Source organism: Heliangelus exortis, chromosome 30, assembly GCF_036169615.1.
Source record: "Heliangelus exortis chromosome 30, bHelExo1.hap1, whole genome shotgun sequence".
Taxonomy (NCBI): Eukaryota; Metazoa; Chordata; class Aves; order Apodiformes; family Trochilidae; genus Heliangelus; species Heliangelus exortis.
The window spans coordinates 868,532-895,005 of NC_092451.1; the positions used below are offsets into that span (position 1 = coordinate 868,532).

Genomic DNA, 26,474 nt, shown 5'->3' on the forward strand with positions numbered 1-26,474 from the left:
GCGGGAGCGGCTCAGTCCGGCGGCGGCGGGCGCACGGCGGGGACGGGCAGCGGCAGCGGTGGCCGTCGGGGCGGCCGCGCCTCCGGGAGCTGCTCCCGCCGCCACCTCGGGGCCGGCCCCGCCATGGGGCGGCCGCTGTGAGCGCGGCGGCGGCGGGGCTGCGCCTCTCGCCCCGGCCCGGGCTCCCCGCCATTGTTCCCGGCAGCGGCGGCACCGCGCGGGGCTCCGGTGAGTAGCGGCCGACGCGCTCCGGCCGGGCGGCACCGGGACCGGCACCGGGGAGAGGGCACCGGGGCATCGCTTTGTGCTCCGCGCACCGCGGGCTCGATCTGGGACCTGGGGCTCAGAACCCTCCCCGCTCCGGTGCGCCCGTGGCGGGGCGGTTCGACGGCGGCCACGGTCCGTGGGTACGGGGGGGCGGAAAGGAGGGGCTCCGGTTTGCGGCAGCTGGGGGGTTGCAGATACCGGAGGGGCTCCGGTTTGTGGGAGCTGGGGGTCTGCGGGCACCGGACCGTCCGGTGTGCGTGTGCCGGGGGTCTCGGTTTGCAGCCCCCCCAGGGAGGCAGGCGAAGGGGTCTCGGTTTGCAGCCGCTCGGCGGTTCTGTAACGCGGCGGTTCTGAGCTCGTCCTTCGGACCGAGCCCAGTCTTGAAACTCCCCCCGCAGCCCCGGTCCCGACGCGGGCTTGGGACCGAGGCCCCTCCGGTTTGCGGGGGAGCCCACTCGGGGGCCGGGGGCCGTTTTCCGAGTTGTTGCCTGATTCCTTTTGCCAAAAAGTGACTGAGCGGGAGCCTCGCGGATTCCAGAAGAAGCTGGAGAAGGAGCTGGGTTCGGGGTTTTTTTGAGGGCTCGGATCCTGGGGGCGTTGCGGTGGTAGACGGGGACAGAGGTGCTCGGAATAACGCGGTCCTGGAGTTTACGTTTCCCTTTGTGTTTGCGAGCTGCCCGCGGGGAGGTGGGGACTCGAGAGCCGCCTTTATCCAAACTCTCTGCGGGACTCTGGGAATCGCCCCGGTTTGGACGTGGCGGAGGCGCGGGGAGCACGGCGATACCCCCGGCTGTGGCACCGGTGGTGGTGTTTTGGGCTGGGTGCCGGGTGGTGGTTCTGGTTGTGGTCTTGGGCCGTTTTTGGGGCCGTGAGCTGCGGTCGCAGCGGGCTGGCCTGGTGCTGGAAGGAGCGGTGTTTGGGTTACAAACCGTCCCGCGATTCCTTTCTCTGCCCGGATTCCTGGGATTCTGCCCCGTGCCCCCAGCGTCACAGCTGGCGGAGGCAGCTCCTTCCCGGCAATGTTTAAACTTTGGCACAACCGCTTGGGTTAATCACGGAGGGGGCTCGGAGGCTGCCAGCGTCCCAGCCCGAGCGAAACCGGGACTTGCGTTCAGGCGGAGGCGGCGATTTGCTCTGGCTGGAGATCTCTGGGTGCCGACCAGCTGGATGCGGGTGTGCGTGCCGAGGGGTGGGGGTGCGGGGGGCAGCCCCCCTGCCCGGCCCGGGGATGCTGCCGGAGCGCGGCCCCCGCACACCGTGCTGGCCAGCAGCCATTTTCCCCCCTCAAGAGCACTTCCTCCCTTAATCTCTGCAGTGGCTGGCATGCACTGGTGCCTTTTCCTTGTGTTGCTTGGAGGGGATTAAAATAAACAGTGCCTGTCCTGGCGGGGTGAGGGCAGGAGCTGTGTGGTGGGGAATGAGCATCCCATGGCTCTGGGGGTACGTGTGCTGCAGCAATCTGTCCTTCCCCTCCCTGCAGCTTTCCTTGGGGGAGCTGAATATAGCAGAACCTCCATCCAGCTCCTTCCTGAGCTGGATAACATGCCTCTGTCCCTTCCAGGGGATGGCAGGCTGTGGTTGTGTCCCAGTATCCCTGTCCTGGACCAGTCTGATGCCAGAGCAGTCAGTGGTACCAGCCCAGTGGAGATTTTGGGGTACCAATGGATGCTATTCAAGGCCCAAAATCAAGCCCTCCTTGAATTTGAGGGTACTCCTTCAGTTTTACTGGGTTTATAGAGATCTGTGGGTGAGGCTGGGCCTTTCCTCATCCTTTCCCCTGCTGCTGGATGCCCACAGTGTGTGGTGAGCCCAGTGCTGGAGCTTCCCTGAGCTGTAAGGCCTCATGGCAGGCTGCAGCATGCACAGTGGGAAGGGTTAATGCTGGATGTGTGCTGCACAGTTGGATATTTATTTTTCCAAGCCTGCATCTGCTTTAAGCATTAGTTTTTTCCCTATAGTTACATTTGCAGTTGTGTTTGCTTTTTATTTCAACAAATACTTGGTCCCCAACCTGAGCTGCAGCTTGGAGCAAGGAGCACTGGGCAAGGGCAAGGCTTTTCTCTGCATTGCTTACAGCTTTTGCCTCTGGCATCCCCTTCTTCCCCAAGGGCACTCGGAGGGCTGCTTATGTTAACCCTCAGATAAAATCTGAGTGTCTTTTCTTCATTTTGGAGCTGGAGGGCATCTGTGCCAGGCAAGGTCTCCCACTGGCAGCCACCACCTCCCCACCTCGAGGGATTTGGGATCCTGCATGGGGTGCAGCCCCCACCTGGGGCTCCTGGAGCCTTGCAGATCTGCAAGAAGAGCTCAGGCTCTTCTCTCTGTAGACTTTGGCCTTGTCCTGTTGTTTTTCTGCCTGCTGCTGCCTTACACACTGGTGCCTGCTGCACCACAGGCCTGCAGGATGCTCTGACATGGTGGGAGCTGCACGGCCCAGCCCTGCTCCAAGGGGGAGGGGGTGGCTGCACCAGTGGAGGCAAAGCTGGAGCCTTCCAGTCCCAGCTTGAGCAGCTCCCTGCCCTCAGCCTGCTCCCGGGGCTCAGACCGGGGCTCCCCTGCGGGATGGCTCCATCTCCAGGTGCCCCAGCCAGGCACCAGCCACTGCTTTTGGCAGTGTGGATGCATTCCCGGGGATGAGCCACATGACGGGAAGGGGCTTCCCCGCTACACTCAGCTCTGAAACGTTCAGCACCGGCTGATCCCCGAGCTGGGAAGGTCACGTTTTGTGCCGCGCGTGTCCCCGGGACAGCTCACGGGTGACTCAGGGCGGGTGGGAGAGGTGAAAGCGCAGCCCGAGGGGTCCCCGAGGAGTCAGGGTGTACGAGGCTGATGCTCCCCAGCACACAGGGGTGAGGAGGGGGCGTGAGGGCACCCACCCGACACAACCTGTGCCCCGGGGAGGGTGCGCAGGTGGGCGCGGGGCTGTCCCGGTGCTGCTCCGAAATAGCTCAGTGGGTGTAATGGCCGCTGTAATTGCAGCCTCGCAGAAACGTCTCCGAGGGGCATTTGGCCCCGGCTCTTCTCTCTGCTGCCTTTTTTAGTTGTTTGAGTCCAGCCCCGAGCAGTAAATTGCAGCGTGGCGGGGCCGTGGGGAGCGGGGCCGGTGCCCGGCGGGAGCTGGAGACCCACCCTGCCCCAGCTGCCTCCTCCCGGGCAAATGGTTTCCTGTTGGGGTTGCTATAAAAGCCGTGCAAACACGGAGAGGAGCCGTGCCGTTGTTTGCACAGGTAGAACCGCACTCCCCGCTTCCTCACCTCCTTTCCCAGCCCCGGGGGAGCGGGGAGCGGGGGCTGGTGCTGTGGGGGTGCAGGGCTCTCCCTTTTCCCCTGGGGGGAAGGGTCTGTGCTGCCCCTTCCCTTCAGCACCCGCTCCTCTGAACACCGGGATTCCCTCAGGTGCTGCTGAGCCTGCTCGGGAGCTGGCAGGACGTGTCCCTGGCCTGCCTCCTCCTCCCCAGCAAAGCCCCGGGGGGCTGCTGCCCCCTCCCCTCCTGCCCCGGGAGCCATGCTGGGCTCCTGCCCTCCCTCTGCATCTTGGCACGGCTCCCTCCTTCCCTCCCAGGGACTCTCCCGGGTGCGGGGCAGCTCTCCCTCTGCTGCTGAGTGATCCATCCCTACGCCATGGAAATAATGCTGCTGCCGAGCCCCTGAATCAGCTGGAAGGCGCCTGCTCCGAGGTGTATCTGGAGAGAAGGGCTCTGCTGTGAGCCGAGCCAGCACTGACTCATTTTTCAGGAACTGCCGCTTCTGGAGGCACAGTGCTGCCCTCCCTCCCTCTCCATCCCTCCCCTCCCTCCCTCCATCCCTCCCTCCCTCCTCTCGGGAGGCCCACGCAGACGCTCCGCATTAGGGCATGTTCCGGGGAGCATGTGCTGTCGATAAACAAAACTACTTAGAGACAGAAAATAATTTCCAGAAATACCGAGGGCTTTTTTTTTTTTTTTTTTTTTTTTTCTTTCCACGAAGAATTCCACCTCCCCCTTCCAAACCCTGAGAAATTGTTAACATTCAATAACTGTTTTAACACGCGCTGCCTGGTGTTTGCTGGGTGCTGCTTTTCCCTTCCCTGCTGCTTGATCCAAATATTTTGGGTCCCAAATGCTCTTGTTCTGGTCAGAGCAAGAGCCAGGGCAGGGAGGAGGCATCTGGAGCCCCCAAACCTGCACTCCAGGTGGGCTCCCTCAGGCTGCAGAAGCTGCTCAGGGGGTCTGAGCTCCCCAGGCAGCCCCCAGTGTTAAACCAGAACCTTTTGGGGCTGGATCTGGCAGCTGCTCAGCCCATCCACAGGGGGGAAAAAAAGCACTTTGGAAAAAGAGGAGCAAAGGGTCTCTGTCCCTTGCTGGGACAGCAGAGGCCGTGCCTGGGGTGTCCAGAGCTCTGATGTCTCAAGTGCGTGGAGAGGATGAGTAGCACCTTGTTACTCACTACAATTATTACTCACTGTTTTTAACAGCTCAGACTTTACCCAGACGTCCCATGGCAGAGGGAAAGGGCTTGTTCTGGTGGCAGGTTGGGAACAGCTTGGCACGGGGCTCTGGGGGGCACGAGTCGGTCCGAAGAGGAATGGGGAGAGCTCCGGGTGCTCAGCCAGGGCTGTGGGGCACAGAGGAATGGCTGCACCCCGGGGAGATGCTCTGCCAGAGCCCGGAGGAGGGTTTTTAGGATGGTATCACCCCGTCCACACCCTGGTCCTTGCACTTTTCCTGGAGCATCCGCCGCCAGCCGGATCAGCGCGGCTGTGCCGGGGTTGTGCAATTCCCTGGGCAGGGATCTTGCCAGTGAGCTCTTCAGCAAAGCCCAGTGGGACAATTAAGGATGGCCAGTGTCAGGACCTCCAGCCCAGGCTGCTGCCAAGTTGCAGATGTGTCGCGGGGGTGGAGCAGAGGGGTTTGCTCACATCCAGGCTGCTGGGAGCAGCTTGCCAGGGGTGGCTGGGCTTGGGCTTTGGCTCCAGTGTTCCCCTTGAACGTGTTTTGGCAGAGCTCCACGCTCCCAGTGTGGTGGGAAGGAGGGATGAGTGGCCATCCCTGGGGCACCCTAAACCAGGGTCTGGCTCTGTCGGGTCTCCCTCTGCCAGAGCCCTGATCTGCTGCCTCCCTGCATGGACCCATCCCCTGGCATGGGAAGGGGGAAGAGGGACCCAAAGGGACAGGCAGCTGGAGAGCCCAGCGTGAGAGCTGGCAGAGCTGAGAGCAAATTGCAGTGTTGGCCATGGAAGCCGGGGGATTTCTCCCCGAACAGCTCTGAAAACAGCTGGTGGTGGAAAGAGATCTGCACGTGGGAGCAGGGCCAGGGCGCCGGCTAACCCCTTCGGCTCTGGAAAGCCTCTCTATGGGGCTGTGTGCATGCCCTATAGATCCTATAGGGGACGGAGGAGGGTGGGGTTTGCTGCTCCACTGGGGGCACGTGGGGACGTGGACAACGTCGGTTTTGGACCTGGAAACACAGGATTTGTCACAGCCAAGTCTTGGGTCAGCTGTGTGCTGGGAGCAGGGTGCTGCTGGTCCCCTGGGGCACCGGGCATCTTGATCTGCTTGGGAGTTCCTCTCTTCATGAAGTGCAGGGAGGGGAAGGCAGGGAGAGCAGAAATCTCCAGTTCTCTCGCTGGCATTTGAACATTTCTCCCACCATTCTGGGAGATTTTGCTCTGCTCGGTTCTGCTTCGCCAGCGTTTTTTGTTTTTTTTTTACTCTGGACACATCAGCGCTTTTATGCAGGAAAATGTAACCCCAGAAGTCAGCCCTGGGTCACATCAGGCTTCAGAGGAGCCCGGGGGGGACCTGCCACCACGGCTCTGGGCCATGTCCCTGTCTGGGCTGGATGCTCGAGGAGCGTGGCCGTGCGCATCCCGGTGCTGTGCAGGGCGGGAGGGACGGGTGGTGGGGTGTGGGGGGTCCATCTCCCCCTGCCCTGACTCTGCTTTCCTTATTCACAGCTCAGGGGAGACACACCCCCCCTCCCCGTGCCCACCCGGGGTCCCCATGGAGTGGGAGTTGCGGATGGCAGTCGCCGAGCAGTAGCTGCAGCAGTGGGATGTTTACCTGGAGGTGCCTCATCCTTTGGGCTGTGCTGGTCACAGCCGCGCTCTCCGCTGCCCGCCCGGCCCCCACCCTGCCCGACCAAGGTAAGAACAGCAAAGCACGGTGGCTGCTCCCTTCTCCTGAGGGATTTTTGGTGGTAGCATCACTGGTGTCCTTGCAAGGTCCATTTGGGGGCATGGGGACACCCTTAGGAGCTGCTGGTGGGGATGGAGGCATCTGGTGGGCTCCGAGCGATTTGTGCGGGCAGGGGAAGGAGGATGTGTGGTTCCAGCATCACCTGAGGACCTTTTAAAGTGGGAGGAAAACTGTGGCAAACCCCCCAAGTTTGAGGTTTGGAGGATGCAAAGCCCCGGGGGCTTGGTCCCTGGCAGGGGATCACTGTGTGCCATGTCACTTGCTTCCCTGTGACAACCTGGAGTGTGAGACACGTGTGAAGCTTTGGTCCAGCCCTGCTGCCTCTGGTCGGGGCTGATCCAAGCATTTCAAAGCTGTGGCCTTCCCCTGAGTGAGGCAGAGAATGAACAGGTCCAGCACTGCCATGCAGGACTGCTGACTTAATCGCCTTTTGGTTTTAATTACCCAAGAATGTCTGGGCTGTGGGGTACAGCTCTCATTTTAAGGCTCGCTCCCCTTCCCCTCTTCCTCCCACCAAGAGGTTGGTGCTGCTGGCACAGCCTGGTGCTGCGTGGTGCCCTGGTGAGCAGCAGAGCTCCCTGTGCTTCCCAACAGCTCAGAGGTTGGGAATGGGGCTCAGGGACCTGGCACCAGCTGGGAGGCTGCGTGTGACACCAGGGACAGCAGGAGGTACCCCTGGTGTGGATACATCCCGTGGGGTGGCTGGAGTTGTGCAGGGTCCTTGGGGAGCTGCAGGCTCTGGAGAGGGTCCAGGTGGAGCATCACTCCCCAGTGCCATCTCTGAGTTTTTCCCTCCCAGTGTGCTCCCTCCCCCCTGTGATAAACAAAGCTGTTGGCAGCAGTGAACATTTTTCTCTGGAGATTGCTCTTCCTGGAAGAGCTTCCCTGGCGGCTTGTGGGTTAAAGATGGCTCTTGTGCTGCTGGGAGGTGCCCCAGCAATGGTGTCTGGGGAAAGCTGTCTGGGTGTTTGGCCCTGATTTGAGCTGAGGTGGGGTTTGGGGTGCTTTGGGAGCCCTGTGGTCCCGGGGGACAGGGGGGGTTTGGGGAGCAGCATCAGCAGTGGAGGAGGAGAGGTTGGAGAGGAGGGAGCTGGTTCCTCGCCAGCCTCATGCCAGGGCTAACAATAACCACTGGAACCGTTTCCCGACACGGTTCTCACCAGGGCAGCCCAATTAGTGCCACAGCAGGAGCCCGGCTGGGGCAGAGCCCGGCCCTTGGCTCCGGGGCTGGCTGGTGGGAACAAAATGTTCCCAGCAGGACACGCGGGATGGGAAGAGCCGGCCCTGGGCCAGGACCTGTGGCTGGGGCTGTGCCACTGGCACCTTGCGGGTCACCTGCCAGGGTGGGTTCTGGGGCTGGGCCCACGGGGCATCGTGTCTCCCCCCTGCATCCCCACCCATCCACCAGCATCACCCCCTCCGTCCGGGGACAGTGGTGGCCACGCTCAGATCCCCTCCCTGGTGGAGGCAGCAGCTTTCCTGGACTTTGTTGGGGATGTTTATGGGGTTTCAGTTTACTCGGGCTCTGAGGCAGCTAAGCTCCCTTCTCAGGGAGTGAGTAATCCCCCGCACCCGGCCCGCAGCCCCTACCTCGCTGCCAGGAGGGTTTCCAGCTGCCCCCTGCCTCTCCTCGTGGTGTGGGGAGGGGGCTTGGAAACTCAGCCTTTGTCAGGGGCTCGCTCCTGTTGCTCAAAAATCTGCAGCAAATAAAATATTAATGGCCACTCACTGCATTTTATAGTTACCTAAATTTGGAGGAGGTAAAAAAAAAAACCACAAAAAACAAACCCTAGTTAAGGGGAAAAAGCCAAAAAATTTCCATGCAGAGCCTCCATCCCTCCCCTCACAAAGCCACTCTTTGTCTTCAGGTTAAATAGAAACCTGCAGAAAATTGCCGGGGGGATTTTTTTCCCCTCTCTCCTTGTCTCCCATTGTCCTTGCTGCTGTTCTGGCATTTCCAGCACTCGGGATCTGCCTCATCCCTGTCTGGGGAGTGCTGGGGGGGCAAAGCAGCTGAGCAGGTTCTTGTGGTGAGGGGGGGGACCTTGGGCAGCTGCGTTTGGGACATGCTGAGCCCAGCCCTGTGCAGGGGACACTTTCCCCATCTGCCCTCTGGAGCAGGGGGGGTGAGAGCAGAGCCCAGGGTGCAGCCCCCACAGGAGCCTCGGGCCCCTTTGGGGTAGGGGGCTGCCCTATCTCCTGGGGCCACTGGCTGCCTCCTCCTCCTCCATCTCTCCCCTAAACCCCACTCAGTGCTGGCAAAACCACGGCACAGGAACATGGGGGCTTCAGTTTTCCCCCTACCCAGCAGCAGAGATGTTTGGGGCAGTTGTAGCCTGGAAAATGCTGTCACCAGCCACAGCCTCCCCAGAGGTTGCACAGCAAGGGTCTTTGGCTCATCCCGGGTGGACTGCTGGCCCTTGGCTTTGTCCCCTTCCAGCCGGTGGAGAAGGCATTGTTCCCCTCCCGCCTTTCCCCTCCGATGCTGTCACTCCGGCCCTTAATTGAGGAGGAAAAAAAAAAAAAGTAAGAGTCTTTGGGCAGAGCAGGAGCTCTCTGCCGCAGCCTGGGCTGCAGAGCTGCCCCACGGCCAGGGGGTATGGTGAGGGGGGGGTGTCCTGGTGTCTGGGGACTGCCTGGCTGCTGAACCCCCATGGGGAGCAGCCCGGGGGCTGCTTAGGAATGATTTGGGGAGGAAAATTGTACTGCAGTGAGCCCAGGTCCTGGCAGAGCCAGACGTTATTGCAAAAAAAAAAAAACAAAAAACAAATCAAACCCACCCAGACACCGGTGTGGATTGAGGGTTGGTTTGTGCCCCCCCGAGCTGGGCAGGACCCCCCATCTGTCCCATGCCGGGGGGCTGAGGCAATAGGGGAGTGTCTGTACCCCGAAATGCTGCCCCCGAGAGCTGCTCCCTGCTGCGGAGCTCTGAGCGTGGTCGGGGATGTCCCGAGGGGAAAGAGGGGGGGATTTATTCTGACAGCTTTGCAAGCTACCAACAGGCCTGTTAATTAAATGCTGCTTCATTGGACGTGCGGGCCGGGAAGTGCTGGAATGCCCGGAGCAACACATAAATCCCCCTCTCCCTGCGGGGAAGGCATCCGGAGACCCCGGAGTGGGGAGAAGCAGCTGCCCCCCAGGGCTGGCTTGGCCAGGGAGAGCCGTGGGTGCCCTGAGCCCCACAGGAGGAACCGTGGGTGCCTTGAACCCCGCAGGAAGAACCTGCGGTCCATTGATCTCCAGACACTTGCCCCCGGGACCTCCTTTCCGCAGCCTTTGCCAGGGGCAGCGAGCGGGGCTGTGCGTGTCCCCCCGGAGCAGCCGGGGTGCGGGGATGCTGCTGGGGACCCCCCCCTGGCACAGCCCGGGCTGGGGGGAGGGGAGAGTGCGGCAGGGGGAGGAGGTTTTTAAATAAGAAAGACGCCAATCCCCAGGTCCCGGTAAGCGCTTCCTGTTGGGATTAGCGGGGCTGCCGGGCATGTGTGTGCTTTTTCTTCAGGAAATACCTTCGGAAAGCCCCGCTGGGGTCTCCAGGGCAACCGGCGGCCGCGGCCCCGAGCCCCCCGCCCGCATTGTCCCCGCGCCGCTTTGTTGGCCGCTTTATTGCCATCGCCGCACAGCCCGGGCCCCGCCGCGCTGGGGGGGCTGGGGGGCTCCTCCGGGAGGGGCTGTGCGGAGAATCGGGGGGGTGTGGGGGGGTGAAGGTTAATCTGTGCCGCTCCTCGCCCCAGGGCTGTGCCCTGTGTCCCTGTCCCCGGCGGGGGCCATCCCCGGGGAATCGGGTGACAGTTCTGTGCACTTGGTGACACTCTCCATCTGGCCGGCGCTCGGCTCCACTTTCGGTTCCATTTCAAAGCTGGAACAAACTAATAAAACAGCGGCGGCTGCTCCGACCCTTGGAGCGTGCATCTACTTTTCGGGATAGTTGGAAAGCCGAGGCACGACCCCCCCGGGACCTCGGGGGTCCCCACGGGCTCTGAGCGCTCCCGTCCCCAACACCCCGGGTTGGGACAAGAGCCAGGCCGAGAAGCCGATGCTCCCCCTCCTCCCAAGCCTGGGGAGTTGGAGTTAAAAAGGGAACAGCAGAGAGCTGAGATGTGCCGGATCCAACCTGCCTTTTGCTGCTTGCTGCGGGAGTTTTGTTTGTTCTCCTCCTTTGCTCAAAGGGGGCCGCAGCTTGGCTGGGGGGGAGGAATCCCACCTCCCCCAGCGCTGGGAGCACCCAGAGCCAGGGCCCGGGGAGCAGAGCCAAGCGTTTGTCTGGCCCATTAAACTGCTGCTAACGTGGCCAGCCCGGGGCTTGGTGGAGCAGCAGCTCTGCCCAGGGGCTGCACCTGGTGCCTGGGGTTAGGTTACAGAAAAGCAGAACATGAGAAAGAGACATTTCAGGCTGATGGAGTCCAGTGATCAAACGGGCTCGCACTAATTAACATACGTGGCGGGCAGGTCGGTAGCGCGGCTCTCCCCGCCGGCTGCTTTTACAGACGCTGCATTTCCAGGGACATTTGTGTGCATCAGCTGCCAGGAGAGCCGGGCCGTCCCGGTGCCAGCTGAGACATCCTGGTGGCCTTGTCGCTATCCGCCTGCCAGCCTGCCCCCAAGCACCACCGTCCAAGCCCGCTGGCCCGGCCCCTGTCCTGCCCGGAGGGTGAGCGAACCTGGACATGCTCATTAGCCTGTGAATTCCTTTTCAGGCCGTTCCCACCATGCCGAGTTTTCCGCCTTATCCCCGAGTGCCAGAGATGTGCTTTGGGTTACCAAAGGGCAGGGTCCTGCCTTGCCCTCTGCCTCCCCTCTCCCGTCCATCACGCTCGACGCCTCTGCTCCTCCCCGGTCATGCTGTTAATACAAAACAGCCCCTGGCTCCGAGGGGCTGGGGGAAGGGGCTGCTGCCTTTGAAAGGCGATCTGGCCACACGCCTGCAGACCCCCACCCCCCCCAGCCTCCCCCCCGCCTTCTTGGGCTCTGTGTCCCGAGAGAGCAGTGGCACTTGCACAGGGTGTCCAGGGACTGTTCTCATGGGAAGGGACCTGCCTGAGCCTGGGACACTCCCTTCCCAACCCTGGCATCACTCTGGGGTGGCTCCAAGGTTTCCATCCGTCCAAATTCCCTCTTTTCCCCCAGGCCACCTCCTCGGTGGCTGGGGAGCAGGGGGGTGGCAGGAGCATCCCTCCCACCCCACCCCAGCAGGTTTTCCTGCAGACTTTTCTCTTCAGAGGAGCCTGGGGTGGCCCCTGGGGCAGGCTTGGTGACAGGGTGACCTGTTGAGCCCTGGGACACCAGCAGTGTCTTTCTGGCTAGAACTGGTCCTGTACTTGTGAACCCTGGACCTGTGCATTTTTCCACATGTGCCAGCAGCCTGGGGCAGGCAATGGGGACAGCAGGGGACATTTGTAGGTGGTTGGGGTCCTCAGCAGCTCCAGGCACCTTCTGCAGGTTCTTTTGCTTGATAAGGGATGTCTATCAGTGGCGAGGGGGTGGTGGAGGGAGCAAGGTAAGGGCAGATAAGGCTGTGGCTGCAGTGTTTTGTGTTGGTTTGGGTTTTCGTGGCTGTTTTATCGCTCGCTGACCTTGTTCTGTGTGAGGAGGGAATCGAGGAGGACAGGAGGACGTTGTGTTACCCAGTCCCATGGTGTTCAGGGGCAGGACATCACTGCTGCATTGTGTGTGCTGGAAGATGCCTGTGACTAATCACTTGAAACACAAATCAGAGCTGCTAGAAGTGCCCGTCCTGTGAGGCTGCGAGGGAAAAACAGGGAAAACAGGATTGCAAAACCAAGACCCTTCCCCCCCCTGCCTAAGAGACTCCCACCAGTCTTCACCATCCACATTAAAACGCCTTGGATCCTCTTATTGATGGATCTGGAGCCCTCTGGCCCTCCAGAAGCTGAGGAATGGGAATTCTGCCCCAGCAGCACCATTTGCCTTCCAGTGCTAAGTGAAAGAAGAAGAAAAGACTCTGGAGCTGCTCGTGGATGTTTTTCCCCCATGAAGCTTCTCATCAGCACAAAGGAAAAGTGGCCAGAAAGTGAAGTGCAGATCCCTGTGTGGTACTTGGGAGTTTCTGGAGGGCTGAGCTTTCCTTTTTGGCAGTAGGAAGCTGCTGATGGGTTCTGGGAGGAGCTGCTGGTCCCACCCTGCTCCCGGCCAGCCTGTGCTCCCTGCCTGGCTCCATAGGGATCAGTGCCCCTCCAGCACACCCAGGGGTGCTGTGGGCATTGCTAATTAGCAGCTTTTTTGTGAATTTCCTTGCTCCTTGCTGGGATGGGTCCCCAGGGAGAGCTGTGGCTTTGCTCTTGTCCTCATGGCCGGAGTGTGAACCCTGCAGGTTGTGTGCAGTCCCTGGGGGGGTCACAGCCCTCACACTGAAGTCGGGATGTTTCCAAACCTGGCTGTGCTGCCTGCTCAGGATTCGTTGGGGTGTTCCAGCCCCAGCTCTGGACACAGAGCAGCTGCAGTGTGTGGATCTTCAGCAGTGCCCCCGTGGCACCATCAGCTCCCACCCTCAGCCTCCCCGGAGCTGTCCTGCAGTGGGAACACTCTGCATCCCTCCAGGGTGCTGCTCTGACCCCTGAGAGCATCATCCTCAGCAGTGCTCAGGACCCAGAGCTGGGAACACCTTCCCCTGGTGCTCATTCTGCTGAACCTCCCCACGGCAGGGAGCTGCAACAGCACAAACCCTTCCTGGAGCTGTGAAAATCTGAAGGGATGATTTGAAACCACGCTCACCAGGACCAGGAGGGCCACTCCCCCACCACCCTGCAGGGCAATGCTTGAGGACAGAGCCATGCCCGTGCTACCAGGGCCTGGAGAGACAAGATCACGTAGCAAAGGAGTGGAGAGAAAGGATCTTTGTGCTGCTGACACAAGTGTGGCCACAGGGAGCAGCTGCAGGGTGGCTGCCAAGGGGGACACTGTGGCTGGCACCTGTTTGTCCAGAGCTCCCTGGGGTGACCTTTCCCAGCGATGCCACTTCTTGCAGCCCCTCACTCCCTTCCCTCCCCACTGTCCTGCTGCAGCCCCCTCCTCTCCCTGCCCTTCCTGCCCCCCCAGCTCTCTAACCAGGGCCAGGCTCCTGGTGGCACAGGGACCCTGGCCCGCTTTGCTGCAGCGGCAGAGCCAGGGATTTGGGATTCTCCTGGGAGAGGCCACATCCTGCCCAAACAGCCAACTCTCTGCCTGAGATGTCCCAAGGTGCCCGTTTCTCCCTCATTTCACAGCCACTGCCTTGGCATGCTCCCTCCAGGCTGAGCAGGAGACCCAGGGGTGGGTGGGAGCTTTCAAACCCCCAGCCACCGAGCTGGGGAGAAGCACTGGGTGCTGCTTGGGGTGCTCGCAGCCTCTGCCTCTGCCTCCCCTTGCTCTGCAGCCCCTGCCCTGGGCAGGCAGTGCTTGGGAGCATCCCAGCAGTGCATGGCTCCTCATTAACCCAGAGCCTTGGTGGCAGCAGCAGCAGCAGCAGCAGCAGCAGCAGCAGCAGCAGCAGCAGCAGCAGCAGCATGGTTTCCTTTGGTCTCTTTTCTTCTTTTTTTTTCTTCCCTTTCCTTTTTCTTCTTCTCCTAACTCCTCCAGTTCTACCCAAAGCAAAAATCGAAGTGGAGTCCTACTCAGCCCACCCCGGGGACCTCCTCCAGCTGCGCTGCCAGCTGAGGGATGACATCCAGAGCATCAACTGGGTGCGTGACGGGGTCCAGCTGGCCGAGAACAACCGCACCCGCATCACGGGGGAGGAGGTAGAGGTCAGGGACGCGGTGCCCGAGGACTCGGGGCTCTATGCCTGCATGACCAACAGCCCCTCGGGAAGCAAGACCACCTACTTCTCCGTGAACGTCTCAGGTTTGTAGCAGCCCCGGGCAGGCAGGGAAGGGGCAGCCCCAGGGCCGGGCTGTGGAGCCCGGAGCAGGATGCCCCACACGCCTTTGCATGCTGCCCCCCCGCACCCGCCCTGTGGTGAGTCTGGGGGGGACCTGAGGTTTTTGGGGGTGCCTGGAGGAGTTCCCGGCATGGTGATGTCCTGCAGGTTGCAGGTCAGGGAGAGGCAGCTGGAGGTTGTTGTCTGTTTGTCCCTGTGGGGCTGAGGTGAACCTGGGTCCAAGGTTGGTGCTGATGGAGCCTGAGGCTGGAGCAGAACCCAGGCTCCAGCTCGGGAGGTGCTGCCGAGGATCAGGGGCAGCTCTGTGCCCGCAGGGTCTCGGAGGGGTTGGTGGCCCCGAGCATGGGGTGAGGAGCCCCGCTTGGACACGTGGCACGGACCCCAAAATCACCTCTGGGGGCAAAGTGCTCCAGGATCCCCTCGGGCTCTCACACTGGGACGGCAGCACCGGGGGGCACGCACGGCGCTCACCCGGGACCCCCGCACCTCCCCGCCCAGCACCATCCCCCAGCACCGGCCCACGGGGGAAGGGAAGGGTCCCCCCCACAGACCTTCAGCCGGGCCGTCTCTTCTCTTGCAGACGTGCTCCCCTCTGCAGAGGATGATGATGATGAAGATGATTCCTCCTCGGAGGAGAAGGAGGCGGATAACACCAAGCCAAACCGTACGTGTGAGACGGGGCTGCCCCAGGTGCTGCCCTGGCTTTTGGGGGTGTCAGCATTGCCCAGGGGTGCAGGGGCTCTGTGGCCAGGGTATCCATGGTGATCCCCCCCATCCTGCTCCCCAGAGGCCATCGCTCCCTACTGGACCTATCCCGAGAAGATGGAGAAGAAGCTCCACGCCGTCCCCGCTGCCAAAACGGTGAAGTTCAAATGTCCCTCGAGTGGGACACCCAACCCCACCCTGCGCTGGCTGAAGAATGGCAAAGAGTTCAAACCCGACCACCGCATCGGGGGCTACAAGGTACCCGGGCTGGGGGGGCTGGGGGGCAGCCCCAGGGCTCAGGCTCTGCTCAACTTGAGGGGCTGGAGCTGGAGGGACCACTCTGGGATGGGGATGGGGAATCAGGAATGGGATCTGCAGCTTCAGAGTTGAGTTTCCATAGGGCAGCTTTCCACCTTCCATGGCCTCCTACCCTCAGCACCCAGCCCAGCACCCTGCCCTCTCCCTCCAGAGGCACAGTCTGGGTCCAAGCCCTGTGCTGGCCCAGGGAAGTGTCTCCTCGTGGGCAGCAGCAGTGGGGGAACAATGCAGGTCTGTCCCTGCACTCCAGCACTCATCACACTCAGCTCCCAACATCTGCTCCTCCAGCCCAGTTGGCTCCGTGGAGAGGCTGTCCCGGGACAGCTGGGAGCAATTATGGTGCCTCTGTAGGGAAGGGGAAAGGTGACCTCAAAGGGAGATGGATGTTCTGCCTGTAGGGTGGGGGGGGCTGAGCAGGACCCAGGGCTGGATTTTTTTGTGTTTATGGTTGTGTTTGTGTGTAACCCCCCCACCCCCAGGTCCGGTACGCGACCTGGAGCATCATCATGGACTCGGTGGTGCCCTCTGATAAGGGGAACTACACCTGCATCGTGGAGAACAAGTATGGGAGCATCAACCACACCTACCAGCTGGATGTCGTGGGTGAGGAGCATGGGGCTGGGAGGGCTCGCTCACCCTGGGTCCCCAAACCCTCCCCCGAGCAGAAACGAGGTGCTACAACACCCTAGAGAGGTGGGGACAGGGTCAGAGCATCCCTGCTGTCCCCCCAGTGTGTACCTTCTCAGTGGGTCCTGAAGAGGCAAAGGGAAGGGTTCACCTCAAAAGAGCAGGGTTCACCTCAACTCATTCTGGTTTGGGGTTGTTTGTTTTGTTGTTTTTTTTTTTGTTGTTGTTTTTTTTTTAATTGTAGTGGAAATAATTTCATAGACCAGACAGAAACTTTTTCTAATCGCCTTATTAGCCATAATTCCCAGCTGGGAAGGCTGGTCTGAGCAGTTCCACATGTGGAGCTGCTCTAAATGCCAGTAAATGAACCATTAAAAATGTGATTTAATTTGATTACACTGAGCAAACTGAAGGGAACAGTCAGGGGGGTGAACAAAGGGGTTTGTTAATGCTGACTCACCACAGTGGCAGCCTCTTTGTTACCCACCGGGGCCCTGGGTTGGTTTGTTTGACCTCTGACCCCCCCAATAGGTACAGATGTCCCCATGTCCCCATGCCAGGATCTCACCTGTCCCCATCATCCCCACCCCTCCCTCTGCCCCTGGGGAAGGGGACCCTGGGGAAGGGATCCCAGGGGAATGGGACCCTGGAGAAAGGATTCCTGGGGAAGGGATCCCTGGGGAAGGAGACCCTGGGGAAAGGATCCCTGGGGAAGGGGACCCTGGGGAAGGGATTCCTGGGGAAGGGGATCTTGGGGAAGGGGATCCCTGGGGAAGAGATCCCAGGGAAAGGGGCCCCAGGGGAATGGGACCCTGGGGAAGGGATTCCTGGGGAAGGGATCCCTGGGAAAGAGATCCCTGGGAAAGAGATCCCTGGGGAAAGGATCCCTGGGGAAGGGGGCCCTGGGGAAGGGATCCCTGGGGAAGGGGGCCCTGGGGAAGGGATCCTGTGGTTCTGCTGTGTCCATCAGTGCAATGGGGGGGCTGGAGCAGCTCTCTGGGGAGGGGATGCTGAGCACCCCAAGCCCCACGCTGAGGTCCCCCGTGTCCTGCAGAGCGGTCCCCACACCGTCCCATCCTGCAGGCAGGGCTGCCTGCCAACAAGACAGTGGCTCTGGGAAGCAACGTGGAGTTTGTCTGCAAGGTCTACAGTGACCCCCAGCCCCACATCCAGTGGCTGAAGCACATCGAGGTCAATGGCAGCAAGATCGGCCCCGACAACCTGCCCTACGTGCAGATCCTGAAGGTACAGCCCGTGGCCCCCCGTGGGGCAGGAGCAGGGGAAGGGGGTGCAAGAGGAGCCACCCAGGGATCAGGGTGTCCCAGCCTGCTTGGGGTGCCCTGGAGCAGCCTGGGGAGAGAGGTGGGCAGGGGGGGGGCTGCCTGGCCCCTCAGCCACATCCTACCCTGCAGGCACCCACTGGGGGCTGGGGGGTGGGCTCTGGGGGTGAGCTGGAGGGGGGATCCCTGTAAGAGCAGCTCCCTCTGGGTGCCCCTGGTCCTGCTTATGGCCAGCAGGAGCAAACACCCCCCGAGTCCCCAACCCTGGGGTGCACAGCCACCCCCCAAGCCCCCCACCCTGGGGTGCACAGCCACCCCCCAAAACCCCTTACCCCGAGGTGCACAGCCACCCCCTGTGTCCCCAATCCTGGATGCACAGCCACCCCCTGTGTCCCCAACCCTGGGGTGCACAGCCACCCCCCAAAACCCCTTACCCTGGGGTTCACAGCCACCCCCTGTGCCCCTCACCCTGAGGTGCACAGCCACCCCCTGTGTCCCCAACCCTGGGGTGCACAGCCACCCCCTGTGCCCCTCACCCTGAGGTGCACAGCCACCTCCTGTGTCCCCAACCCTGGGGTGCACAGCCACCTCCTGTGCCCCTGACCCTGGGGTTCACAGCCACCCCCCAACCCCCTCACCCTGGGGTGTGGGGGGCACCAGTCTGACAGCCCCAGGACTGTTCCCTGCACCCCATCCCTCCCAGCAGGCAGTGGGTGCCAGGGGGGTGTCAGCCCCCCCGCTGCCGTTCCGGGGGGGCTGTGGGGTGACTCCCTCTTGTGTGTCTGTTCCAGCACTCGGGGATTAATAGCTCTGATGCGGAGGTGCTGACCCTGTATAATGTGACAGAGGCGGAGAGCGGGGAGTATGTTTGTAAGGTTTCCAATTATATTGGCGAGGCCAACCAGTCTGCCTGGCTGACTGTCACCAGGCCTGGGGACAAAGGTAATGGGCAGGACGCCCGGCGGGTGCTTCCTTGGACCCTCAGTCCCCGGCGGTGGAAAACAAAACTCTGGGCTCTCTGGTTTCTGCTGTTTCTGGTGCAACAAGCCATGGAAAAATACCCAGCAGGGCCGGCGGGGCTCTGTGCTCCCCGTGTGTCCCCGTGTCCCCTTCTCTCTGCTTCCCACCCTTCACACAGACACCAGAGATGGGGCTGCCCGGGTGCCCGCGGGCTCTGGCGCTGCCCAGCCCAGGGGCTGCATCGGTGTGTGGCAGGGGACAACGTGCTGCTGTGTCCCATCCTCCTGTCCCCAGGCTCTTGTGCCCATCCTCTTGTCCCCATCCTCCTGTCTGTTCTCCTGTCACCACCCTCTTGTCCACATCCTCCTGATCCTCTCCCCATCCTCCTGTCTCTTCTCCTCTTCACCATCCTCTTGTCCCCATCCTCTTGTCCCCATCCTCCCGTCTCCTTCTCCTGTCTCCTTCTCCTGTCCCCATCCTCTTGTCCCCATCCTCCTGTCTCCTTCTCCTGTCACCATCCTCTTGTCCACATCCTCCTGTTCCTCTCCCCATCCTCCTGTCTCTTCTCCTGTTGCCATCTTCCTGTCCTCATCCCCTAGTCTCTGTCCACCTGTCCCCATCCTCCTGTCTCTTCTCTTGGCCATCTTGACCATCCTCTTGTCCCCATCCCTGTCTCTTCTCTCGACCATTCTCTTGTCCCCATCCTCCTGTCTCTTCTCTTGACCATCTTGACCATCCTCTTGTCCCCATCCTCTTGTCCCCATCCTCCTGTCCTCATCCTCCTGTCTTCTCCTGTCCCCATCCTCCTGTTCCTGTCCACATCCTCCTGACCCATCCTCTTTTCTCTGCCCTCATGTCCCTCTGTCCCCATCCTCGTGTCCCCCTGTGCCCTACAAGCCATCCGGCCAGCTCTGCCTGGGTTTATTTTTCCATGTGGCCCATTGCCAGCATGTTCCGATGGGCAGGACACTGCGTCTGGTGAAGGGTTTTTATTTAACCAAGGTCTCTGTCGGTCGGCCGGGATGAGTGGTCATCCCGAGGGTCTCTCTAGCAGGTCTGCAGTGGTCTCTGTCTGCTCCCCGGGGGTCTGGCAAATGAGACTGGGCTCTCCCTCCTCTCTGGCCTCCTTCCCAGAAGATCTCATATCGTTTGCTTCTCCGTTTTTTGCTTCCATTTTTCCCTCCAGACGGCTGGCGTTAACACAACAGACAAAGAAATGGAAGTCCTTCACTTAAGGAATGTCTCATTTGAGGATGCTGGGGAGTATACATGTTTGGCGGGTAATTCTATTGGGATCTCCCATCACTCTGCATGGTTGACAGTTCTCGAAGGTATTTACTCCTCTTCCTCTCCCTTTCCTCCCTCCTTTCCAACGTATGCATCGGGTCCGGGAGAGAGCACATCCCAGCCCCTTCCCCCTAGCCCGGGGGCTGCTCCCTGCAGCCAGAGTGGGACAGGACACGTGTCCCCCTGTCCCCCTGCCCCCCTCACCCCTCTTGGGGTCTGTCCCCTGCTCTCTCCCTGGCCCAGGCCATGCATACCCAAGAGATTAACCAGGGGCTGCTCTGCTGGAGCAGAAAGGTCCCGTGCCCCAGGGCAGGGCCAGAGCTGCCCCTGCAGGGGGGGGCAGGGGGGTCTGGGGGTGCAGGAGGCAGCTCTGTCCCCCTGCCCGGTGGCACAGGACACGTGCTGGGGCTGTGTGTCACTTCTGCTCTGCTGCTGGGGTGGTTGTCCCCATCCCTGTTGATGCTGCTCCTCGGGCATCAACGCCGCAGGGAGCGAAGTCTGATAACAACTGCTGGGAAAGTTTTTGGGGTGCTGTGTGGTGGTGGCTCTCCAGCCAAAAACTTTCCCCGTTATCAGCTGCTGCTTTGTCAGCCGGGTGTGCTCGGAGGTGGGACAGAAATCTTCCTCTTACACCTCTCTCTGAGGCTCTGCTCTTTTTTGGGGGGTCAGAATGGGGGTGGGGGGGCTGCCAGGGCTGCAGCTCCCACCCTGCCAGATTCACCAGGGTTTGTGACTCTGCTGCTCTGGGATGTTCACTGCCACCTCCTCTGCCACCAGTGGCCACCAAAGCGGGTGCTGCCCCACGGCAGGGTGGGGGTGGGACCCTCCTCCCCGCAGCTGGGGTCCCAGGGCAGGTCCCTGCTGCTGGGGGGACTTCTGGATGCTCTGCCCCAGGTTCTCCCCAGTTGTTGTCAGTAACACCCTGGGCACTGCACCCCCACCCTGATCAGGGTGACCCCAGGACCCCAAGAATTAAAAAGGCAGGGGACCCATCCTGAGGGTGTCCTGGGACCCCAATGGGAGACCCCACAACGCCCCAGACAAGGGGACACGGGCACTGTCCCCCTCTTCACACCTCCCTCAAGGATCCTTCCCAGCCTTGGTGCTGCCTGGCTGTGGGGTGGGTGGGCTGTCAGCCCCCCCCTCAAACCTCCAGAGATGCAGAGCAGATCCCTGCCCATCCCGGGGAGGAGCCGGGGGCTCCCCCAGCACCACTCTGCCCTTGGCCCCGGGGGGGCTCGTGGGTGCTAACCCCCCCTTCACACCGACCCAGCTATCGAGGACACCCCGGCCATGATGACGTCCCCCCTCTACCTGGAGATCATCATCTACTGCACCGGAGCCTTCCTCATCTCCTGCATGGTGGTGACTGTCATCATCTACAAGATGAAGAGCACCACCAAGAAAACAGATTTCAACAGCCAGCTGGCCGTGCACAAGCTGGCCAAGAGCATCCCCCTGCGCAGACAGGTAACAGAAAGTAGAGAGGGGGTTTGTTTGTACCTACTGCCCCCCCCGGGGGTCCTGGGGGGCTGCTGGGGGAGGGGCAGATGGGGGCAACCTGGGACCATCTCGCCCTGCTGCATGTGCCACCTTCTCCAGCCTCGTGTGGCACGGGGTGGGGACTGTCCGTGGGCACCTGACTGGGGTGGTGAGGAGGAGCTGAAGGGCGCTCAGGAATTTAAATGTTTGAGCAGAAGAGTGTTTTACACAGTGAGCAGCCAGGAGGACTTCCCAGGCCCTCTGTTTCATGGTACCAACATCCTGGAGCTTCGTCACATATTCTCTAGCCCGAGTCCAACCCGGAGGCAGCTCTGGGGGCTGTGGGCAGGGTCAGGGTGTGGGCAGGGTCAGGGTGTGAAGGCTCCTGCTCAGCATCTCCTGCTGGCTGCATCCCCCGGGGCTGTGTGAAGGTTGACCCACGGTCCCCCTGCAGGTTTCAGCCGACTCCAGCTCCTCCATGAACTCGGGGGTGATGCTGGTGAGGCCCTCCCGGCTCTCCTCCAGTGGTACCCCCATGCTGGCGGGGGTCTCTGAGTACGAGCTGCCCGAGGACCCACGCTGGGAGCTGCCCCGGGACAGGTGAGGTCCCACACCCCTCGCCCCGGGGATCAGCAGGGTGGTGGCACCGCTGATGGTGACCCCGGTGACCGTCCTGTGTCCCCCCCCAACCCCGGGGTCCCTCCTCCCACCAGGCTGATCCTGGGCAAGCCCCTGGGAGAGGGGTGCTTCGGGCAGGTGGTGCTGGCAGAAGCCATCGGCCTGGACAAGGACAAACCAAACCGTGTGACCAAGGTGGCCGTGAAGATGCTCAAGTGTGAGTGGTGGCAAGAGGCCATGGTCCCAGCACTGGGACTGGGACTGGGACTGGGACTGGGACTGGGACTGGGACTGGGACCGGGACTGGGACTGGGACTGGGACTGGAACTGGAACTGGAACTGGGACCGGGACCGGGACTGGGACTGGGACTGGGACTGGGACTGGGACCGGGACTGGGACTGGGACTGGGACTGGGCCGGTGCAATGCAGAGGGACCCTCCCCCCCCCTCCCCAACCACTGCTCTCTCCACCACTTCAGCTGATGCCACGGAGAAGGATTTGTCTGACCTGATCTCTGAGATGGAGATGATGAAGATGATCGGCAAGCACAAGAACATCATCAACCTGCTTGGAGCCTGCACACAGGATGGTGAGGACAGCCCAGCAGGGAGGGGGAATCCATCCCCTCTGCCACTCCTCTGGGCTGGGAGGGGCTGACCCAGCCCCCACGGGGGTCCAACCCCTCACCCCCCACTCCCCACAGGACCTCTCTACGTGATCGTGGAGTACGCCAGCAAGGGCAACCTGCGGGAGTACCTGCAGGCCCGGAGACCCCCGGGCATGGAGTACTGCTACAACCCCACCCGTGTCCCCGAGGAGCAGCTCTCCTTCAAGGACCTGGTCTCCTGTGCCTACCAGGTGGCCCGGGGCATGGAGTACTTGGCCTCCAAGAAGGTGAGGAGCTCCCAGGGGGCCGCGGTGGGATGGGAACCCCCAGCAGCTGGGCACGGGGTGGGGGGGGAGGTTGCAGCCTTCCCTCCCAACCTGTTTCATGGTTTGGGAGGTTTGGGGGAGGTTTGGGGACCACCTGACAGCCCCGTGCTTGCTCAGTGCATCCACAGGGACCTGGCTGCCAGGAATGTCCTGGTGACCGAGGACAACGTGATGAAGATCGCTGACTTCGGGCTGGCCCGGGACATCCACCACATAGATTACTACAAGAAGACAACAAATGTGAGTGGTGGGCGAGGGGCTTCACCTGGGTGGGTGAGGGCAGTGGCACTTTGGTGCTGATGGTGCCTTGAGGGGGGGGAAAAGGGCTGGGAGGACCCCCCAGGACCCCCTGTTCCCGGGTGGCACGGAGCTGATTTGGGTTTTCCTGTGCTTCAGGGTCGGCTGCCTGTGAAGTGGATGGCTCCAGAGGCTCTGTTTGACCGGATTTACACCCACCAGAGCGACGTGTGAGTAGTGTCTGTGGGACAGGAGCACCCTGTGTGGCTTCACCAGTGGTGGGTGGGCTGGGGGGCGATGGGGAGACCCTCCCTCACCTGCTGTGAGCTGAGGAGCACAGCCCTTGGCCAGGATGTCCAGCAGTGCTCTTGCTGCCCACATCCCTGCCTGCATCCCTCCTGCATCCCTCCTGCATCCCTCCTGCATCCCTCCTGCATCCCTGCCTGCATCCCTGTCTGCATCCCTGCCTGCATCCCTGCCTGCGTCCCTCCTGCGTCCCTCCTGCATCCCTCCTGCATCCCTGTCTGCATCCCTGCCTGCATCCCTGCCTGCATCCCTCCTGCATCCCTCCTGCATCCCTCCTGCATCCCTCCTGCATCCCTCCTGCATCCCTGCCTGCATCCCTGCCTGCATCCCTGCCTGCATCCCTCCTGCATCCCTCCTGCATCCCTCCTGCATCCCTCCTGCGTCCCTCCTGCGTCCCTCCTGCGTCCCTCCTGCGTCCCTCCTGCATCCCTCCTGCATCCCTGCCTGCATCCCTCCTGCATCCCTCCTGCATCCCTCCTGCATCCCTGCCTGCATCCCTCCTGCATCCCTCCTGCATCCCTCCTGCATCCCTGCCTGCATCCCTCCTGCATCCCTCCTGCATCCCTCCTGCATCCCTGCCTGCATCCCTCCTGCATCCCTCCTGCATCCCTCCTGCATCCCTGCCTGCATCCCTCCCACATCCCTGCCTGCTCTGAACTGAGGTCCCACTCCCCCCTGCTGCAGCCTTAATTTAATGAAAAGATAATTGGCAGCTTCAGACAAAGGGTTTTGAACCCAAATTGTGTTTGGGGCTGGGACTCATTCATCTCGCAGAGCGAGCTGGAGGTGCTCGTGCCCACCCCTCCCACCAAAGAGCTCTTGGCTGTCTCCAGAGCTCCGTGCTGGGGGTCTCAGCCCCCCGGAGCTGGTGGCCCAGCGTGTGGCCTGTGTTTGCCCCGGGCAGGTGGTCCTTTGGTGTGCTGCTGTGGGAGATCTTCACTCTGGGTGGCTCTCCCTACCCCGGGGTGCCTGTCGAGGAGCTCTTCAAGCTGCTGAAGGAAGGGCACAGGATGGACAAGCCCAGCAACTGCACCAACGAGCTGTGAGTCAGGTCTTGGGCTGGGGAGGGGGACGCTGGCACCCACCCACCCACCCAGGAGCCATCCCCACTTCCCTCCCTGTGCCCCAAATCGGGGCTGCGGGGTGGGGAGGGCAGGCAGGGGGGTTCCCTTCCTTCCGGCCCTAAACCCCTGGAACTGCTTCTTTGGCATCCGGGGGGCCCATCCTGGTGTTGTTGGCCATTCCTGGGCTCTCCTCTGCTCCCACGGGTGGGGGTCCCCAGCCCCTGGCCACAGGCTCAGCCTCCCCTCTGCCCACCCAGGTACATGATGATGAGGGATTGCTGGCACGCTGTCCCCTCCCAGAGACCAACCTTCAAGCAGCTGGTGGAAGACCTGGACAGGATCGTGGCCATGACCTCCAACCAGGTAGGAGAGGCAGCACCCCCAGGACCCCCCCCAAAACCCCTCTGCCTGGGCTGGGTGCTCCCAGGGGCGCCCACCCCCTGTCTGAGCCCATCCTCAGGGATCATCCTTCCTTCCCAAGGAGTACCTGGATCTCTCCCTGCCTCTGGATCAGTATTCCCCTGGCTTCCCAGACACCCGCAGCTCCACCTGCTCCTCGGGGGAGGACTCGGTCTTCTCCCACGACCCCCTCCCCGATGAGCCCTGCCTGCCCAAGCTCCCCCCCCAGCACACCAACGGAGGACTGAAGCGACACTGAGGGTGGCACTGCCAGCAGGGACAGCCCTGCCCTGCCCTGCCCTGCCCTGCCCTGCCCTGCCCTGCCATGCCGTGCCAAACCGTGCCGTGCCAGGGACGCTGCCCGAGGAGCAGCCCGGAGGTGCTGAGCCACTGCAGGAAGGGTTCAGAGACACAATCACAGCATCTCACAGCACCAAACCCACTCCCCAGCCCAGCTTTCTCCCACCGCCTCTAGTTGTGAGCTCTCGGCAGCCCAAAGGGTTTATTTTCCTAAATAACCTCTTTTCCATGGAGTCTGTGCTTGAATATTTCCACGTGGTTAAGCCAAAATCCTCTCCCACGGGCAGCACTGGCTGGGGGGAGGCAGCCACCCCTCCCTGGATGTCCCCGAGTCCATGGAGCTGCTGTGGGATGCTCCGGGGCTGGTCCCGTGGCCCAGCAGTGCCAGCACCCGGGGGCTGTGCTGGCCCAAATGGGCCCAGCCCAGCACTGATGGCAGAGGCAGCCAAACACACCAGTGCTAGAGACAGAAGTCCTGTGTACATAGCTAAAAATATGTATAAATATGAATATATATTTACATGTCTTTTTAAAAGGGTTGTTACCAGAGATATACCAGTTTGGTAGTAAGGTACTAGTGGCTGGTAGATATCAGTTGCTATATTAAAAAAAAAGGAAAAAAAAAAAAAAAAAAAAAGAAAAAAAAAGTTCATATATTTTGCTACTTTTGCTGTTTTTATTTTTTTTTTTTTTTAAATTATGTTCTAAACCTATTTCAGTTTAGGTCCCTCAATAAGAATTGCTGCTGCTGCTGCTTCAGTTTTATATGGGGTTGTATTAAACAATAATAATACCGTGTCGATGCCTTTTGGGAATACGTTGTCATTGGGTGCCTGGCCTTGCCCTGCCCCCCCGTGTCCCTGTCACCCCCCCGGGCTCCCCCCTCTGAGCTCCTGCAGCACCATATTGGTGCTGGGGGGGCTGGGGCTGCCCTGCGTTTTAGGCAGTGCCAGCAAGGGGTGGGAACGGTGCCCTGGGGAGGGGGCCGCTTGGCTCCCGTGGGGGGGCTGGGGTCACACTGGTGCCTCACGGGACCCCCAGGACACCGGAGCGGTTCTGGGCGGCACCAGCTCGGTGTCAGCAGCCCCCGCCCCACAAAGCCCCCGCCCCTGGGCGATGCTGCCAGTGCCTTACCCGGAGCCGGGGGAGGGTCCTCTGCTGCCCCCCGGGCTCGGTCCGGAGGAGGTTGCGGTGTCTGGCTGCCCCGTGCCGGGGGGGATGGGGCAATTCCCTATCCCCTCCACCGGGGAAGGGGCCACCCGTGTCCCCATCCCTCCCTGTCACTGGCCTTGAGACTCCGGAGCCAGGATGCTATTACTTGAAAAGTTTATTTTGCCTTTGTATGGAGAAATATTATTTGTTGTAAACTTCTTCTGTAATGAATCTGGAATTCTTGTAATTATTAAAGACTTTAACCGAGACTTTGACAGCTGTGGGCCCATCCCTTGTGTGTGTGAGGGGGGGGGAGATGTTTGGGATGTTGGGCTGTGACAGTGTCAAAAAGTGTCACCTGGTGGGTCCCTACCCCAGGACAACCCACCCACCCACCCCAGGACCCTGCAGAAGGTGACACTGTCCCCGTGGGCTGGGACAGGCAGCCCCCCCCTCCCCTTCTCCCTGCTTTTCCTGTCTTTTTTCCCTC

General features: G+C 61.4%; 1 protein-coding gene across 7 annotated transcripts; it reads left to right on the forward strand.

Annotated features, from left to right (window-relative positions):
- On the forward strand, positions 1-26,251 carry FGFR1 (fibroblast growth factor receptor 1). 7 transcript variants are annotated; one of them, XM_071728861.1, is made up of 18 exons: positions 1-228; positions 6,202-6,390; positions 14,015-14,278; positions 14,896-14,979; positions 15,103-15,278; positions 15,818-15,941; positions 17,020-17,210; positions 19,392-19,536; positions 20,766-20,968; positions 21,429-21,574; positions 21,688-21,809; positions 22,072-22,182; positions 22,297-22,487; positions 22,644-22,766; positions 22,923-22,993; positions 23,974-24,111; positions 24,391-24,496; positions 24,615-26,251. In XM_071728861.1, the coding sequence occupies exons 2-18, from the start codon at positions 6,300-6,302 to the stop codon at positions 24,789-24,791; spliced, it is 2,463 nt and encodes an 820-aa protein (XP_071584962.1). In that variant the 5' UTR covers positions 1-228; positions 6,202-6,299; the 3' UTR covers positions 24,792-26,251. The 7 variants fall into 7 exon arrangements, with proteins under 7 accessions (XP_071584962.1, XP_071584957.1, XP_071584958.1 ...); XM_071728856.1 differs by having other exon boundaries at positions 119-228; positions 24,618-26,251; XM_071728857.1 differs by having other exon boundaries at positions 119-228; positions 20,766-20,962.
- The last annotated feature ends 223 nt before the right edge of the window (positions 26,252-26,474 follow it).